Consider the following 15,950-nt stretch of genomic DNA (forward strand, 5'->3'; position numbering starts at 1 on the left):
AGACTCTGTCTCAAAAAAAAAAAAAAAAAAAGAAAAAAGAAAAAAAAAAGAACTGTAGGCAATTCAATAATTAGCGTTTATGGGGGAAAATGGCAAAGGCATCCATTTTCTTATCCCCTAGCACCCTTGCTAGTGTGAAGCTATAAATTAAGAAGAGACTAATGTGTCCTTAGTAGGAATTAGGATATAATATTATATACATTTGTGGTTCCCGACATGTGTATGTATCACAATTTGGGTAGAGGTTTTCCATTTCTTTTTTTTTTAAACTCACGCTTAGACCACCACCTCCCCCAAACAGGCAGAATTAGCAGGACAGCCAAGTGATACTCTTTTCTGCTTACAAAATGCTAGGTACATCATGAAATATTCCTAAACAAAAATGCTATCCTCAAAGGTAGGCCTGTATCAGTTACAGTCAAAGTGACAGTCCTTGAATATGACACTGTCATTTGACAGGGGGCATGGAGAGTACTGGGGATTAGGAAAGAAGTGGAGTGGGAGGAGCTTGGTTACTATGACTCATTATACCCTGATCGAATTAGTAGTTAGATCCAACTGCTGGGCAAAAGTGAGAAGATCAATTGGAGAAAATAAACTTCGGTAAAATTACATTTACTGTTCTTGGAATGTGCCTGACACATAGTGGGTACACAATAATTAACAAATTGAAAATAGTTTCAAAGAGCTCTAAGGAAAAAACAACATAGGTAAACAGTCAATACAGAATGATCACTTAAGGCCAGGAGTTCGAGGCCAGCCTGGCCAACATGGCAAAAACCCCATCTCTACTAAAAATATAAAAATTAGTCAGGTGTGGTGGCACCCGCCTATAATCCCAGCTACTTGGGAGGATGAGGCACAAGAATCGTTTGAACCCAGGAGGCAGAGATTGCAGTGACCTGAGACCGCGCCACTGCACTTGAACCTGGGAGGCGGAGGTTGCAGTGACCCGAGACTGCACCACTGCACTCTAGCCTGGGTATGGGGTGAGACTGTCTCTCAAAAAAAAAAAACCCAGAATGAAAGGAAATCAGGCAGTGGGGAAAATGTACTTTTACTTCAATCACCTAAAACAATATTGTATTAGATATCTTTTCATACATTCAATAAATACTCAATTACATACAAATTACTGTGCATGACTAATATAAACATAAATGATGATGACTGGGAAACCAGGAAAGCCGTTCACCCTCACCTGCTAATATTCTGTACTTTATGCCACGTCAGTTTTGACTCCAATTTTCTGTGCGCAAGAGCAATCACACGGAAACCTTGTTTAGTGAAATCTTCCAAAACATTTTGAAAATCGACGGGAACTTTTTAAAAGAAAGAGTAAATTTCATTGTTAGAGTTGCTAATACAAGTTTACTCAAATAACAGAATTTTACCCAAAGCATAGATATTTCCTCACCTGTTTCAGGTTTACAAAGACTGGCAATGACCTCGGGTGCTCCTTTCATGTAGGCATCCATTTTCTTATCCCCTAGCACCCTTGCAACCACACTCATACGTTGCAAAGCAGAAGAAAATGGAAACTGGCGAACAATTCCTATCTCATAAATAGCCTATATCATTTCAAAAGATGCACAGAGCACTTATTATTCTTAAAGAATCAAAACAAATATACTTAGTAACAAGTAAACATTCTTCACTTACTGGAAGTTCAAACAGCTCCTAAAAACAAAACAAAACAAGAAAAAATAGTACAGATTAACTCTATTAACATACTAAAGTTAGAAAAAGTTTACTAAGCATCCACAAAACATTATTTGGAAAAGAAACAAGCAACTGTTTTTCAAAGTCAGGATTCATGATTCCTTCTATACTACTTCCCATTTTTAAAAAGTATGTTCTTAAATATTTTCAAATGTTCTGCTATCCTGAAAATATTAACATTTTAAGTACTAAAATAAACTAAGGGGTGCAAGCAAGTGTACGTACCAAAAAACACAAAATAAAAATTAAAAAATAATAGGCTGGCTGGGCGCAGTGGCTCACGCCTGTAATCCTAGCACTTCGGGAGGCCAAGGCAGGTGGATCACTTGAGGGCAGGAGTTCAAGACCAGACTTATCAACATGGTGAAACCCCATCTCTACTAAAAAAAGAAAAATTAGCCAGGTGTGGTGGCGTGCGCCTGTAATACCAGCTACTTAGGAGGCTGAGGTGGGAGAATCACTTGAAGGCAGGAGGCAGAGGTTGCAGTGAGCTGAGATCTCACCACTGCACTCCAGCTGGGGCGACAGAGTGAGACTCCGGCTCAAAAAATAATAATAAACTCTGGAAAGAACAAATATAAACAGGAAGGAAAATGAATTACCCAGAATCTTGCCAACCAGTTATACAAATAAGATAAAGTGGTGTTTATTAGAATCTTGGTAAATTTCTTGGATACGTAATACTTATACATGTAAAAAAATTTTCAGGTAACTTGAAAAATAATAATAAACTAAGGGGAATACATTTAAAAATTCACCTAAAAGTAAAGCCTTTCATATATACTTTTTATTAAATTATAGGAACACAGATGCAATTTAAGAGGATTAACCACCAGCTGTATAAATCACGAGGCACTAAGCTACTCAGTAAATAGGAAAAGTGATAGTACTGAGAATTACATCTCAACACAGAGGTGTAGTTTCTGATAAACACAGTTAAAATATTCCTATCTCTGCATAAGAGTTAAATAAAGGACTTCTGCCTTCCTCTTCTAGCAACATTTCAAAATGAGAATTAAATGTAAGTAAGCAGGCTGGGGGTGGTGGCTCACACCTGTAATCCCAGCACTTGGGGAGGCCAAGGTAGGGGGATCACTTGAGCCCAGGAGTTTGAGACCAGCCTGGGCAACAAAGCAAGACCCTGTTTCTATAAAAAATAAAAATTAAAAAAAATTAAAAATAAATATAAGTAACCACCAACAGTTTTATGCAGCTTTAAGTGATTTCTCACCATTTCTTGGTTTCCTGGAGGGGTAGATTCAGGAAGCAGTTGTTTGGGAGGACGAACTACTGTAGGCATAATTCGATTATGAAGTGCTGTTTCTTCTTCAGTTGCTTCCTCCAGAATCTGGGGGAAAAAAAAACACAACATTCAAGCTCTGCTTCATAAAATTGAATTCATGGTTCTATGTTTAAATGGAACATTATGGCCATTTTCAATAATTAAAAAAAATGTATGTCCAAGGAACAAATGAGCACTACTGGATCACTAACATAAGTAAAAGAAAATATGAACAAAGATGGTGAGTTAGATACCTAGCAACCCATGGGAGAAGGGTTGCTTCATTCAGGGTTAGAAGCAGAATAAAGAAACAGAAACTGATCTCACTTCACTCTTACAACTTGTTGGGTTTAGAGACTAGCTCTGCAAAAGACAAAAGGTTCTTGTAGTCCCCAGAATTTTCAGGCTCATCCAGTGATTCCTTTCTGCCACCAAGAAAGGATTCAAAAGTACATAGGGCTCAGATATGGTCAGCAGAACCGCTGGGTCAAGAACAGGCTAAAGTACAAAGATATGAGTTTAGTTTCTCAGCTTGAATACTTCTAGTTAAGCTACTACTTTAAAGAACCTTTTTTGGTGAAAAACATTCAAAGAAAAACCTATATTAAACATACACTATAACTAATGGGATCAATAAATGAGAAAACAATAGGGAACTGTGAAAAATTAGCCAATTTTGTACAATTCTAAGACACCTTTTTTCGTATCTTAACATCTCTAAAACTGGGATGCATCTTCTATCATATGACATCTGCATCTTGTATCATATGGCATCAATCACATCAAGTCACAGTTGCAACTGGCTATGTGAAACCATTTCATTGATAAGTAAGCTCTGGTGGGATCAAGCATCAAAGCAACTCAGGGCCAATGAAATATGCCATTACACAAATTTTCTTAATTTCTTTGAAGATCCACCAACACTGAACACTAAATCTACTGAAAATCTATCCCATTGGAGAAAAGCTTAGAGAAGAAAGATAAATCAGCCCATTTTTGTTATTCTCTCTATAAATGAAGTGTGGCCTCCTTTTCAGAATTAAATTTCAAGAGTAAACTTCAGTAGTTGGCAGATGGAGCACTTATCCAGTCACCCCCTCCCTCTCTCCCTTTCAAAATGTGGGTAGGGAGGGAGGGAGGTGGGGAGGCAGGGAAGAGGGAAGGGAGGATTCTGTAAATGTAAACAGAAAATAAATCTGAAGGAAGGGATTTCAAATATAGAAACAAAGGGCAAACTGAAACCTGTGGATGGATACAAAACAGGAACGAAACAGTAGCCCAGAACACACACAAGATACCAGGTGAGGCAGGAACATTTATCAGCCAGAATAGCTGAGCTAAAGAAAGCCAAACAAAACACCAGGGAGTCCTCCTCCAGAGACATGAACTGCATGTCTGACAGGAGCAAAGGCTGCTAACATGAGGGTGAGGATTCCGGAGTACAGAGCTCCACATGTGCAAGCACGGTGAGAATGGGTGAGGAAAGCAAAACTCTGAAACTATTCCTTTGAAACTTTAAGAACCCCTGTTGATAAGACCCCATTACACACAGAGCAAGCACCATCCCCCACCCCCCAACAGGCCTTCCCAATCAATCGGAAACACTAACATACATATGGGCAAGGGTGAAATTGTAAGTAGCTCACTGCAGCTATGCAGAATTACCAAATCAGATCTTCATTTTTATAGTAAAAAAGTGCCATCCAGATGTACAATGAAAACCAAAAGCATGAAGGAGAGACACCAAGCATGGGGTGGGGGCCAGAGGAGACCGTAACCCCAGAGAAAATAAATAATTCAGAAGCCAGAAGAGAACTCTAAAAATGAACTGTCTTTGTATTTATGAAAGAAGAACTGAATGCTGTAAAATGGTAACAACCGGAGAATGTAAGCAGGCACTTAGAAATTAAAAGTCCCAATGGCAAAAATAGAAAGAAGTTATAAACAAACAAAAACATGTGCATGTGTGTGGACACAGTAAACAAAAGACAGGTAAAAAAGAGCAATGAAGACAAAGGACTTTATACTCCTTTGCCTGTGGCCAAGAAAATTGTGTCAGTTGAGATCATCTTACTGGCTCTGCTCTACTGCCCCAAGTTGCTGACCCCTGGTTTATCTTAAACACAAAGCAGGGGCCTGAGCTGGTCAGCCTCTATTAAAGGTGTACTAAGTGGGTTAACTAAAAGTTACTTTTGCACCATTTTTAAAATATTTCTCCAGTGATGTAGCTTTAGAAATTACATAGCTCCTTTTAGGGTACAAGATAGACTGTCATCAAAACAAAAAGCAGAAATAATCCCTGTATAAGGTAATTTAATTTTTAACTATTATTTTCCTAAAGTTATTTGTATTTTAAAATATTTGACTTACCCATCCAATGGCCTCAAACATTTTCAGATCAAGTGGATCACCAGAAAGCACTCCTTCAATTTTTGTAAGTGAATGACAAGTAGCCATACAAGCAACAAACTGGGATTTTACCAACATCTCATTGCACACATTTTCTTCTGGTGAAAGAAATCTAAGCAGAAGATACACTGAATTAGTTTCACAAATTCTAAGATTCAAGGTAATATTCTAACAGGGCTTTTCTGGTTTTGTAATTAAAAAAAAAAAAAATCTTTTACATCCCAATCTGAGCTCCTAAGAAAGAGAAACTGTCAAGTGCCAGAAATATAGGGAAAAGAAAACCAGAGGGGTGTGAACTTGAACTGATGCTATTGCTGCTGGCGGGGATGAAGGGAGGAGGCCATCTCAGTAAACTAAGAACTTGGGATTTAATACCCACAAAAGGACAGGAAACAAAGTCTGGGCCCATGCAAAGTGGGAAGCTGGTACTGAAAGGACCCCTCTGACTCAGGAAAGCCAGTGCTCTTGAAGAGCTACACGCTCTTGGGAAAAGGGCAGATGAGAAAAAATTCACCCACAGACCTAAAGGCATTAATTATGAATAAGCTTGTCTTTTTCCTCACCCAAAGTCCAAGAAAATAGCTAATATCTGCATAATATTTACTATGCACCAGGCATTATTCTAAGAACTTTAAATTTATTGGCCCATTATCCTCACACCATAGAAAAGGTGTTTTATTACTCCCATTATAGATGAGAAAACTGAAGCAGGGTGGTTAAGTGACTTGTCCCAGGTTACACCGCCCATAAGTAGCAGAGCAAGGATCGAAACACAGGTGGTCAGTTAAAGCCTGTGTGACACTGTTGATTACCACTGGGGCTCTTAGCCAAGCAAAGTCAGAACTTCTCCAGAGGGGAGCTCAAAGAAAATTCTGTTAAGAATGAGTCCATAATTTAAAGATGCGCTAGCAAACAATTCACCAAGAGTGTCGACAGACATAACAAAGACAGAATTAGAATCCTATAAATTTGGCCAGGCACAGTGCCTGATGCCTGTCATCCCAGCATCTTGGGAGGCTAAGGCAGGAGGATCATTTGAGGCCAGGAGTTCAAAACCAGCCTGGGAAATATAGCGAGACACCCATACCCATTCCTGTGTTTAAGATAAAAAAATAAAGAATCCCATAAGTTTAAGACAACAGAATGGCAAATCTGAAAGAATGCAAAAAGGGCATTTTAAAATTAGACTTAGAAAAACAATAAGACACTGTAGATGTGAGAGTAGGGGTGGGAGCAGACTTGGAAAGAACCAAGTAAACCATGTGCTGTCCAACACATGGTTAGGATTCCCAGAAGGAGAGAAAACAAAACACAATGAAAAGGCCATAATGGAAGTAAAAAAGGCCTGAAAATTTTCCAGAATTTATGAAAAACGTGAAAGCATGAAATCAAGAAGCATCATGAATCCTGTACACACAAATAAAAAGATCACGGTGAATCTACAGAAATTAAGAGTGAAGAAATATTCTTCAAGCAACCAGAGAGAAAAAGGATTACTAAAGAGACTAAGATTTATCAGTACCAAGTAACAAAACGTATTAAGAGAAATGAAATAACAGTATTGAGAGAACACAAGTATCAAACCTAGAAATCTGTATAGTTACACTACCACCCAAGTGACAGTGGGCTGCTCTGCCTATGGAGGAGCGTTCTTTATTCCTTTACTTTCTTAATAAACTTGCTTTCACTTAAAAAAGAAAAAAAAGAGTGACAGTGAAACAAAGCAAATGAATGCAGTTACAGAAGATGGCAATTTACACAAGATGCAATAGTTAAGGTATTTGTACACCTAGGTAAATCTAAGCATGCAGACTGTATAAGACCAAAATCATAATCAGAAAATATTTTGCAACAAATACATATAGGAAGGGAGGAGAATAACCAAAAGTATCTTACAGTCCATAGGTTTGTTTTGGGGGTCAGGGGAGTGGTTAAAAGGCAGTATTGACACCCATGAACTTTAAGTATAAATACTGAAAATGTAAGAACAAGCAGTATAAGATTAGGATGCATAAACCGAGAAAATGAGAGAAAAAATGAAAATGTGAAAATGTGTGTGTAAACTGGGGGAGCAGTGGTAGAAATAATTTCTAATATATCTGAATAAATGTGCACATCATGGCACAGAAAAGACTGAAAAGTAAACAGGTGGCAAAACACACACTAGGCAAACATCAGGCATAAGAAAGCTGGTCTAGAGCTACATAATGATAAGACAAAAGAGAATTTAAGGCAACATGCATTACTAGGGATAAGAAAGGTCACAATGTGACATACTATTTTCCAAGACACAACAACTCTTGAAATTACATTGGCCAAACAATACTGTCTCTCAAGCTATATACATCAAAATTTAGCAGACTTTTGACGGGGGTGGGGGGGGGGAAGACATAAACAAAACTACAGGAGTAAAACTTCTGAGCTTCAAAAAGCAACAGAAACAAAAGTAAAGAGATGAGCCAGAGACTAACAGGATAATTTTCAATACACAATATTGAAAAAGATTACTATCCAGAAAATAAAAAAGACCTCTAACAAATGAATAAGATAGACTTCACAACAGAAAAATGAGGATATAAACACACAACACACAGAAGAATGCTAAATGACCCTCCCTCCAAAATGTGAAAAGATACTCAATTTTATAAGAAATGAGAAGAATGTAAGTAAAACCACAATGTAATACTCAGATCCATCCATCTGGCAAAAATTACAAGTCTGACAATATTAAGTTTGGCAAGAATGTGGAGTAAAAAGATCTTTATCCACTGAGAGAAAGCATAAGTAAGCTGAAGCTGCGCCCGTGCTATGGCCCAGCATTTCCATTTATAGGGATCTAACTTACTGAAACTCAGTCACATGCCTACAAGGACTTGTGTGTAAGAACTTTAATTGCAGCACTATTTGCAACAGTGCAGAGAAAAAAGAAGAAAAAACAGAATTGTTCCTTAGTAGAAGAACAGACAAGGTTTAATCATTCAATGGAATAAGACAGAGCAGTTAAAATTAATAAACTAGATCTGCACATATCAACATGGATAAATCTTGAAAACAAAGTTTGGAGAGGGAAAAAAAGCAGCAAAACATATGTACAGTATATCATTTATGGATACTTATTTATAGATTTATACTTAGAAAAAATACAAAATATGCAAAAATAATTTCAGAATGGCAGTAGGAATTGTGGAAGGGATAGAGTGGGACTTTGGCAACTTCTATAATATTTTAATCTTCTAAAAGAAGAGATCTGAAGCAAATATGGCAACATGTCCACGGTTTAATCCTGGTGTAGGTACACAGTTGTCTGTTATATTACTTCCTTTATGTTTGAATGTTGCACATGTTAAAATATTTAAAATAAACTAATAAACTATCAAGTCTAACTAATATTTACCGTGCATTTTCCACTCGTTGAATCCCCCAAAGATCTAAACCATCTTCAGTTAGAGTTCCAGTCTAAAAAACAAAAAAGCACACATGCACAAAGTATGGATAATGCCTCAAAAAAAACGCAAAAATAAAAATAAAAAACAACCACACAGCATTAGAAACTATGCTACATATAACATAATGGAGTTCTACAGAGTTAAAAAAAGAAACAGGCGAGATCCCTGATAGAGAATGGCTTCCAGGACATATGGTTAAAGTGGGAAAGGGGGTGCAAACAATGATCACAAATCTTCTACGTAAGGGGAGAGAGGGGTATATATTTATGTGCTTATACTGTCAAAAAAAAATCAATGGAAGGATGCAGCAATTAACCTATCTTATCAATCGATAAAGGATGCCTGTAAAGGAAGGAAGGATTACTGTATAGGGCGAGCCAAGAAGAACAGGTTAAAGTACATCAGGAGGAAGCAACTGGCCAAATCCACAAGGTAGATGACCTGGTTTCTTCGACAAAATAATTGGAGATAAGGGGTAAGTAAAGGCAATTGTTACATGTGAATTGTAAGCAATGTAATCCCTATTTGGATTCTGACTGAAAAATCAATTAGTAAAAATTTGAGACTTGAGGAAATCTCAAATGGATATTAGAAAAACTAAGAATTGCTACTTCTGTTAAATGTGACAGTGCTATTTTAAATATCTTATCCTCTAGACACATACTAAGGTAGTTATGAGTGAAATAATGTCTGATGCTGTCCCCTTGAAAATGAGCAGATAGATAAGACTGACAATGTGTTGATAAAGCTGGGTCATGAGTAAATGAGTGTTTATTATACATGCACCTTTCCTCCACTTTTGTCTTAAAAATTTTAGGAAAGTTTCCAAAAAAGACAAGCATAAGTGAAATTTTTTTAACAGATATATATGAAATAATCGTGGCAGTATGTGACATATTTTTTTCTAACAGGTTTCCCATTTTTTTCTGTAACAATGAAATGCACAAAAATCAAATTCATATCACATCAGTTACCCAGAAAAGTTTGATACAAGGTTTTTTGGTCAAAGTTTAATTCTCAGAAAACTTTAAAGAAAATTCCAGCTCAGGAAAAGAGAAACCTTTCTAAGAGGCAAGATATACTTCACACAGGTACATAATTTGTCATTTTCACATAAAATCAGTGACCTTCATAATTCTGAAACATATTCAATAAAATCATACAGCAAACACTAAACATACACACAAGCAATAAAACCATAATAAATATATATGCATGGAGCCTATTGTGTTAAATAAGAATTACTGTCTAAAAAAATTTAAGATCACATAATCTTTACTACTACTACTACTATTAATACTACTAGGCCTAATTCTGGATATAATCAAGTTAACTGCAGCTTTGAGCAAATAAGCAATATCCAAAGTATTAAAAATTGAGAAAGTAAGAAATACAGCATGTCCTCAAATACCATTGTTTTGTCCATCTTTTTTTATAACATGATGGGGGCCAGTGGTGGGGAGAGCTGAGGCCCAGCCGCGACCACTATCTACATGGAGTTTGCATGTTCTCTCCCTGTCTGCATGGGTTTCACTCCAGGTACTTCAGTTTCCTCCCACATTCAAAGCTACACAAGTTAAGTGAACCAGCACATTTGAATGGTCCCAGTCTGGGTGAGTGTGAGTACACTCTGTGATACGATGGCATCCTGTCTAGGGCTGGTTCCTGCCTCGTTCCACCAGTTGCTGAGATAGGCTCCCACTACCCATGAGCCTGAAACAAAACAACTGGGTAAATAATTACCTTACTTGTTTTTCTTTCTTTCTTAAATGAATGTATAGCTCATAATTTCAATGTTTAATATCAGAAGTGTTTTAGATCCTTATTTAGAAGTTTGGTGATTTTTTTGTGACCAAAATATGGCATAGGAACTTAAATCTCATTTGTATCAATTAGCCTATGGTAAAACTGGTTTCATTTAATTTAAAGTTGCAGTTTCCAAGAACCTATCAGTAATGTTAAGTGACAACTTATGGTATAGAAAAATGATGCATATACCGAATAAGTGGAGGAAAAGGAAAATTAACGGAACATGACAGAATGTGTCCAAATTTGTTGGCAAAGAAAATAAAAAACATTGATCTAAATATTTAAATGCTACAAAGTAACCTTTGAAAGTAACTATGAAACTGAACCAACCTTGTCAAAGCAAACAAGATTCAGCTGTCCACAAATATTTATTCTTTGAGGACTGATACAGAAAATACCAATTTTTTTCAGTCTTCTCTGAGCGTACACAATACCAGCAGTCATTGCAGCAGGAAGTGCAGGGGGCACAGTAATTGTGATAATATCAAGAGACTCGATAATTATGACCCCAACTTGTACCTACAATTAACACAAAAATAAATGTCAAACCTCCAGTATTATTTACTGATTTAATATAGGTATTTCTTTAGTGAAAATCTGTAAGCCATTTTCAATTGTGTATTTCAATTTTATGTATGTGTGTGTATATACATATCTATTAACCATATATAATTTTCTTCAGATATTTCTGCAAAATAAAAAAGCTCAATGGATTATAGAATGACAGCTACTTTCAAAAGAAACATCTCATTTTTAAAGCGCTACATACTTCACACATGACACACTTCAAAGCCGGTCAGCAAGCTTTATCAGATATTGACTCAGCATGCACACACCTTACGGTGCCAGTCTCCACTTCTGACAAGCGGCGCCTTCAATTAAATAATCAAAAATCATTTTAACACTGTATATTACGTCTCAGAGGTAAAAAGGAGAAAATACAGCTTTTGGTGAGTATGTGGGGGTTTTTTTTTCCTGTTTTTTTTTTTTTTAAAGTCACAAGACCAAGTAAAAGACCATCTAAACCAGAGCCACCTTAAAGAAGTGTCCTTTATAATGGAAATGTTCTACAGCTGGGCTTTCTAATATCATAGCTACTAGTCTCATGACTTTGTTAGCATTAAATTAAAATTAAATTAGTTTAAAATTTTAGTTCCTCATTCTCACTAGCCACATTTCAAATCCTCAATAGCTGCATGTGATAAATAATTGAGGTTCAAACCCTATTAAGAGTCCCACATACATACCTCATTTAAAATGCTATTAATAATAGTGTAGATAAACCCAATGCCAGCAACTGCCACAAGACATAGTAGAAACAAGTAGGCATCTCTGTAGAGTTTAAAATCAGTTGGTTTGGGATACAATATGGAACGAACAAGCTGTCCTTTGGAAGTACTAAATCCTTTCAAAAAAAGAAAAGAATTATTTATATTTTTATAAGAAAATGAGAATTATCTCCCAAAACAGAATCTCTCTCTTTTTTTTGAGACAGAGCTCGCTCTGTCACCCAGGCTGGAGTACAGTGGTGTGATCTCGGCTCACTGCAAGCTCCGCCTCCCGGGTTCACGCCATTCTCCTGCCTCAGCCTCCTGAGTAGCTGGGACTACAGGCACCCACCACCAGGCCTGGCTAATTTTTTTGTAATTTTGGTAGACACGGGTTTTCACCATGTTAGCCAGGATGGTCTCAATCTCCTGACCTCGTGATCCGCCCACCTCGGCTTCCCAAAGTGCTGGGATTACAAGCATGAGCCACTGCACTCAGCCCAGAATCTCTTTTTAAACATTTAGTAGGTATCAAATATGCTGAAACATGCAAAAAGAGATTAATTAAGATGTTTCCTACCTGTTCTAACAACTATGGCTTTGACGAGTTCTCCAGTGTAGAAACGAGTCTGAATAACAGTTGTGCCACAAAACAAAGTATGTCGTTTATGTGTTTCTGGATTATATAACTCATCTCCTATTCCTTTCACATCCACTGAAGGATTTGGCAAATTAGTCTTTGTCACTGGAACACTTTCTCCTTTAAAAAACAACAACAACAACAACAACAAAAACAACAAAAAAACAGTTTACAAATTATTAAATGAAAGCACAGGAATCAGTATCAAACACCAAAAAATATTAAATTGTTAAATATTTTAAATGCTACCATACTGTTTAGAATAATCACTAAGAGTTGTATATGTGGATAACATGGCTTAATTTTTTGTCTGCCAATTTCCTCACAAAGAAGTATCAAATATTATCTTCCACAATACTTCCAGAAAGTGATTTGTGGCTCAAAGGTAATATTTGTTTATATTTAGAAACAGTTGCGTTGTTCAGTTTCAAGTAATTTAAAAAAAGATTACGTAGTTGCTATAGTCCCTGCACCTGTTTTCTTATCTTTAAGAACTAATGCTAACAGTGGAAAGCACTGTACAAAAGAGATGTGAGGGCCTACCCTGATCCACCCCTACACACACACACACACACACAGAGAGAGAACAGAAAAGACAGCTGGGCAAAAAAGAGATGTGAAAATGAGTAATGTGGTGGTTCTCTCAAACTATGACAAACAGCCAAATTCTTTTTAAAATTAATTCTCTGTAGCATTCACATTTCTTGCTTCAAAGAAGACATGTGTGTCAGATATGTATTTGTGTGTTTTAAGATACGACTCTTAACAGTTTCAAAATGTATTACATATAAATCATTTTCTAGCCAGATCGACTAGGACAATTAAAAAAAAATTCACACAATTAAAATAAGATATTGGACAGGCACAGTGGCTCACGCCTGTAATCCCAACACTTTGGGAGGCCAAGGTGGATGGATCACTTGAGGACAGGAGTTCGCGACCAGCCTGGCCGAAGTGGTGACGCTGTCTCTACTAAAAATGCAAAAATTAGCCATGCATGGTGGCACACACCTGTAGTCCCAGCTACTCGGGAGGCTGAGGGATAAGAACTACTTGAACCCGGCCAGGCACGGTGGCTCACGCTTGTAATCCCAGCACTTTGGGAGGTCGAGGGGGGCGGATCACGAGGTCAGGAGATCAAGACCACGGTGAAACTCCGTCTCTACTAAAAATACAAAAAAATTAGCCGGGCGTGGTGGCGGGCGCCTGTAGTCCCAGCTACTCGGAGAGGCTGAGGCAGGAGAATGGCGTGAACCTGGGATGCGGAGCTTGCAGTGAGCCGAGATTGCGCCACTGCACTCCAGCCTGGGTGACAGAGCGAGACTCCATCTCAAAAAAAAAAAAGAACTACTTGAACCTGGGAGCAGAGGCTGCAGTGAGCCAAGATCGCACCACTGCTCTCCACCCTGGGTGATAGAACAAGGCTCTGTCTCAAAAAAAAAAATAAACAAAAATAAAAAAAAATCAAGCTCTACCTCAAGATTGTGAATTTCCAAAGGGAAGTCATTTTAAAGCCTGTATCTCCCCAGCTCAAGAAAAATATAAAATCTTTCTTTATTCCCACTTTTTACACATCAAATGCGGAACCAAATACTGTATGCCACATTCTCTGTGGGAAAAGGCCGCCTTTCCACTTCCCTAACCATAAACCATTTCCAAAGGTCCAAAGAGTAGCCAGAGTCAGGCCAAGAGATGTGACCAACACTATAGCACAGTATCTAGTATTACAGCTGAGTATAATGCAGAATTTGGTCTACTCAGAATTTTAAATCTCCAATATCCAACATATTCATGAGTAAAGGTACAAATGACATAGCTAATGTTGAAAAGGCTTTATCAGTAACTTAGTCATGATATATCATGAACAACTCATGTTGATATTTACTCAATTAGTTTACCTGTTAACATGCTTTCATTTACAATGCAGGTACCATTAATAAGTACAGCATCGCAAGGCATTATTGTCCCATTTAATGGAATGACCATGACATCTCCTGGCACAAGGTCAGTAGAAAAGATTTCTTCTATTTCTGAATTTAAAGAAAGAAAGAAAAATATGAAAAAGATATTCTTTACCTTGGAAAAATTCAGCAAATACTATTCAGAAGTCATCTGATCTCAATAAGAAGTTTATAATGGGGTAAAACAGAAAAATCCAACAAATGGCAAGTTTTAACAAATAAGATTATTAGGCTAACAAAGCATGGTGTGTCAGCTAGTTTCCTGCTAGTACACCAGCTGTGCACAGGTGATGCCAAGTACCCTCTGACGAAGCAAGTAAGTGTGCTTCAACACTCATGATAACTGTCCATGATAAATGTTGCCTATTAGCCTAAGGAAGAGACACAATGAGTCCACAAAGGAGATTCCTGTGAAACAGGTCAAACAAACTCAGATTTCTATAACCCCTTGGAAACAGAAGGAAGCACTAGAAAAATTAGCATATTTTCTTTTCAACAGCATATCTATAATATTCCTTTTCTCACTGCCACTATTTATAACCTTTAAGTCTCATTGCCTCCTCAATATTCCTAAATTATTCTTTTTAGATATTATTTTAAATAAGAGTAAATTCATTAAATAAATTAAACACTGTAATATTTTATCTAGTTCATTATTTCCTTACAAATTTTAGTGAAACACTTTTTAAAAAAGATCTTCCCTCTGGTAAAAGTTGGTGTTTGAATAAAAGAAAAATGAAAATGAAAAGATCTTCCGAAGGGTGAAAGGCTTTTCTTTCGGGTCCCCTTATGTGTAGGTATTCTCTCTCTCTTCCTCTCATTCTCTAACACCCTCCCTCCCTCTCCCTGCCCAGGTTTAATACTGTGCTCAGAAGACAGTCACACTAGTTTATAAATGGAGATGGATGAGAAGAAATCTATTGTTTGTGAGGTTAGCCTGTAAGACAAACACTCTTTCCTTTTTTTAAAAAAGGAAGTAATTTACTAAATTATGAGGGAACAACTTCTAAAGAATGACATTTAGTACATAGTAGATATTATCGATCTTCATTTTAAAAATAAGATCTCTTCTTTTAAAAATTTGGATTTCTTTAAAAAGAAAATCCATTCCTCAGATGGGAAGAAAAAATTAAAAGTTTGACTTTTCTTAAAGCTTTTAAATACCACTTGAAGTTCTACTCCTTTTAGGTGTACCAGAAAACAAGGTATCAATGATATGTAAGACTATACAAAGTGGGTAAGGAAGATTCAAGTTGAATGGTATGTCTGCCCTGGCATCCCCATTATCTTCAGCAACAGCAGAACAAGAAGAGGAGAGGCATCAAGAAGCTACACATCTTAGACTTCAGCTAAGGGAGGCAGATCTTCCCAGCTACAGTAGCAAGTGACCAGGAAGCACAGGGAAGGAAGCAA

General features: G+C 37.1%; 1 protein-coding gene across 7 annotated transcripts in view; it reads right to left on the bottom strand.

The window, feature by feature from the left end:
* Positions 1 to 15,950, bottom strand: part of ATP13A3 (ATPase 13A3) — an 84,879-nt gene that overhangs the window by 33,231 nt on the left and 35,698 nt on the right. For all 7 annotated transcript variants that reach the window (XM_032171923.1, XM_032171921.1, XM_058426384.1 and 4 more), the window contains 10 exons: positions 14,475 to 14,606; positions 12,517 to 12,696; positions 11,916 to 12,073; positions 10,999 to 11,187; positions 8,808 to 8,869; positions 5,375 to 5,525; positions 2,954 to 3,070; positions 1,663 to 1,680; positions 1,418 to 1,571; positions 1,202 to 1,322 (listed from right to left, as the gene is read on the bottom strand). In XM_032171923.1, the coding sequence (XP_032027814.1) occupies positions 1,202 to 1,322; positions 1,418 to 1,571; positions 1,663 to 1,680; positions 2,954 to 3,070; positions 5,375 to 5,525; positions 8,808 to 8,869; positions 10,999 to 11,187; positions 11,916 to 12,073; positions 12,517 to 12,696; positions 14,475 to 14,606 (1,282 nt within the window). The remainder of the gene's footprint in view (positions 1 to 1,201; positions 1,323 to 1,417; positions 1,572 to 1,662; positions 1,681 to 2,953; positions 3,071 to 5,374; positions 5,526 to 8,807; positions 8,870 to 10,998; positions 11,188 to 11,915; positions 12,074 to 12,516; positions 12,697 to 14,474; positions 14,607 to 15,950) is intronic.

The sequence above is a fragment of the Hylobates moloch genome, unplaced genomic scaffold, assembly GCF_009828535.3.
Source record: "Hylobates moloch isolate HMO894 unplaced genomic scaffold, HMol_V3 SCAFFOLD_13, whole genome shotgun sequence".
Taxonomy (NCBI): domain Eukaryota; kingdom Metazoa; phylum Chordata; class Mammalia; order Primates; family Hylobatidae; genus Hylobates; species Hylobates moloch.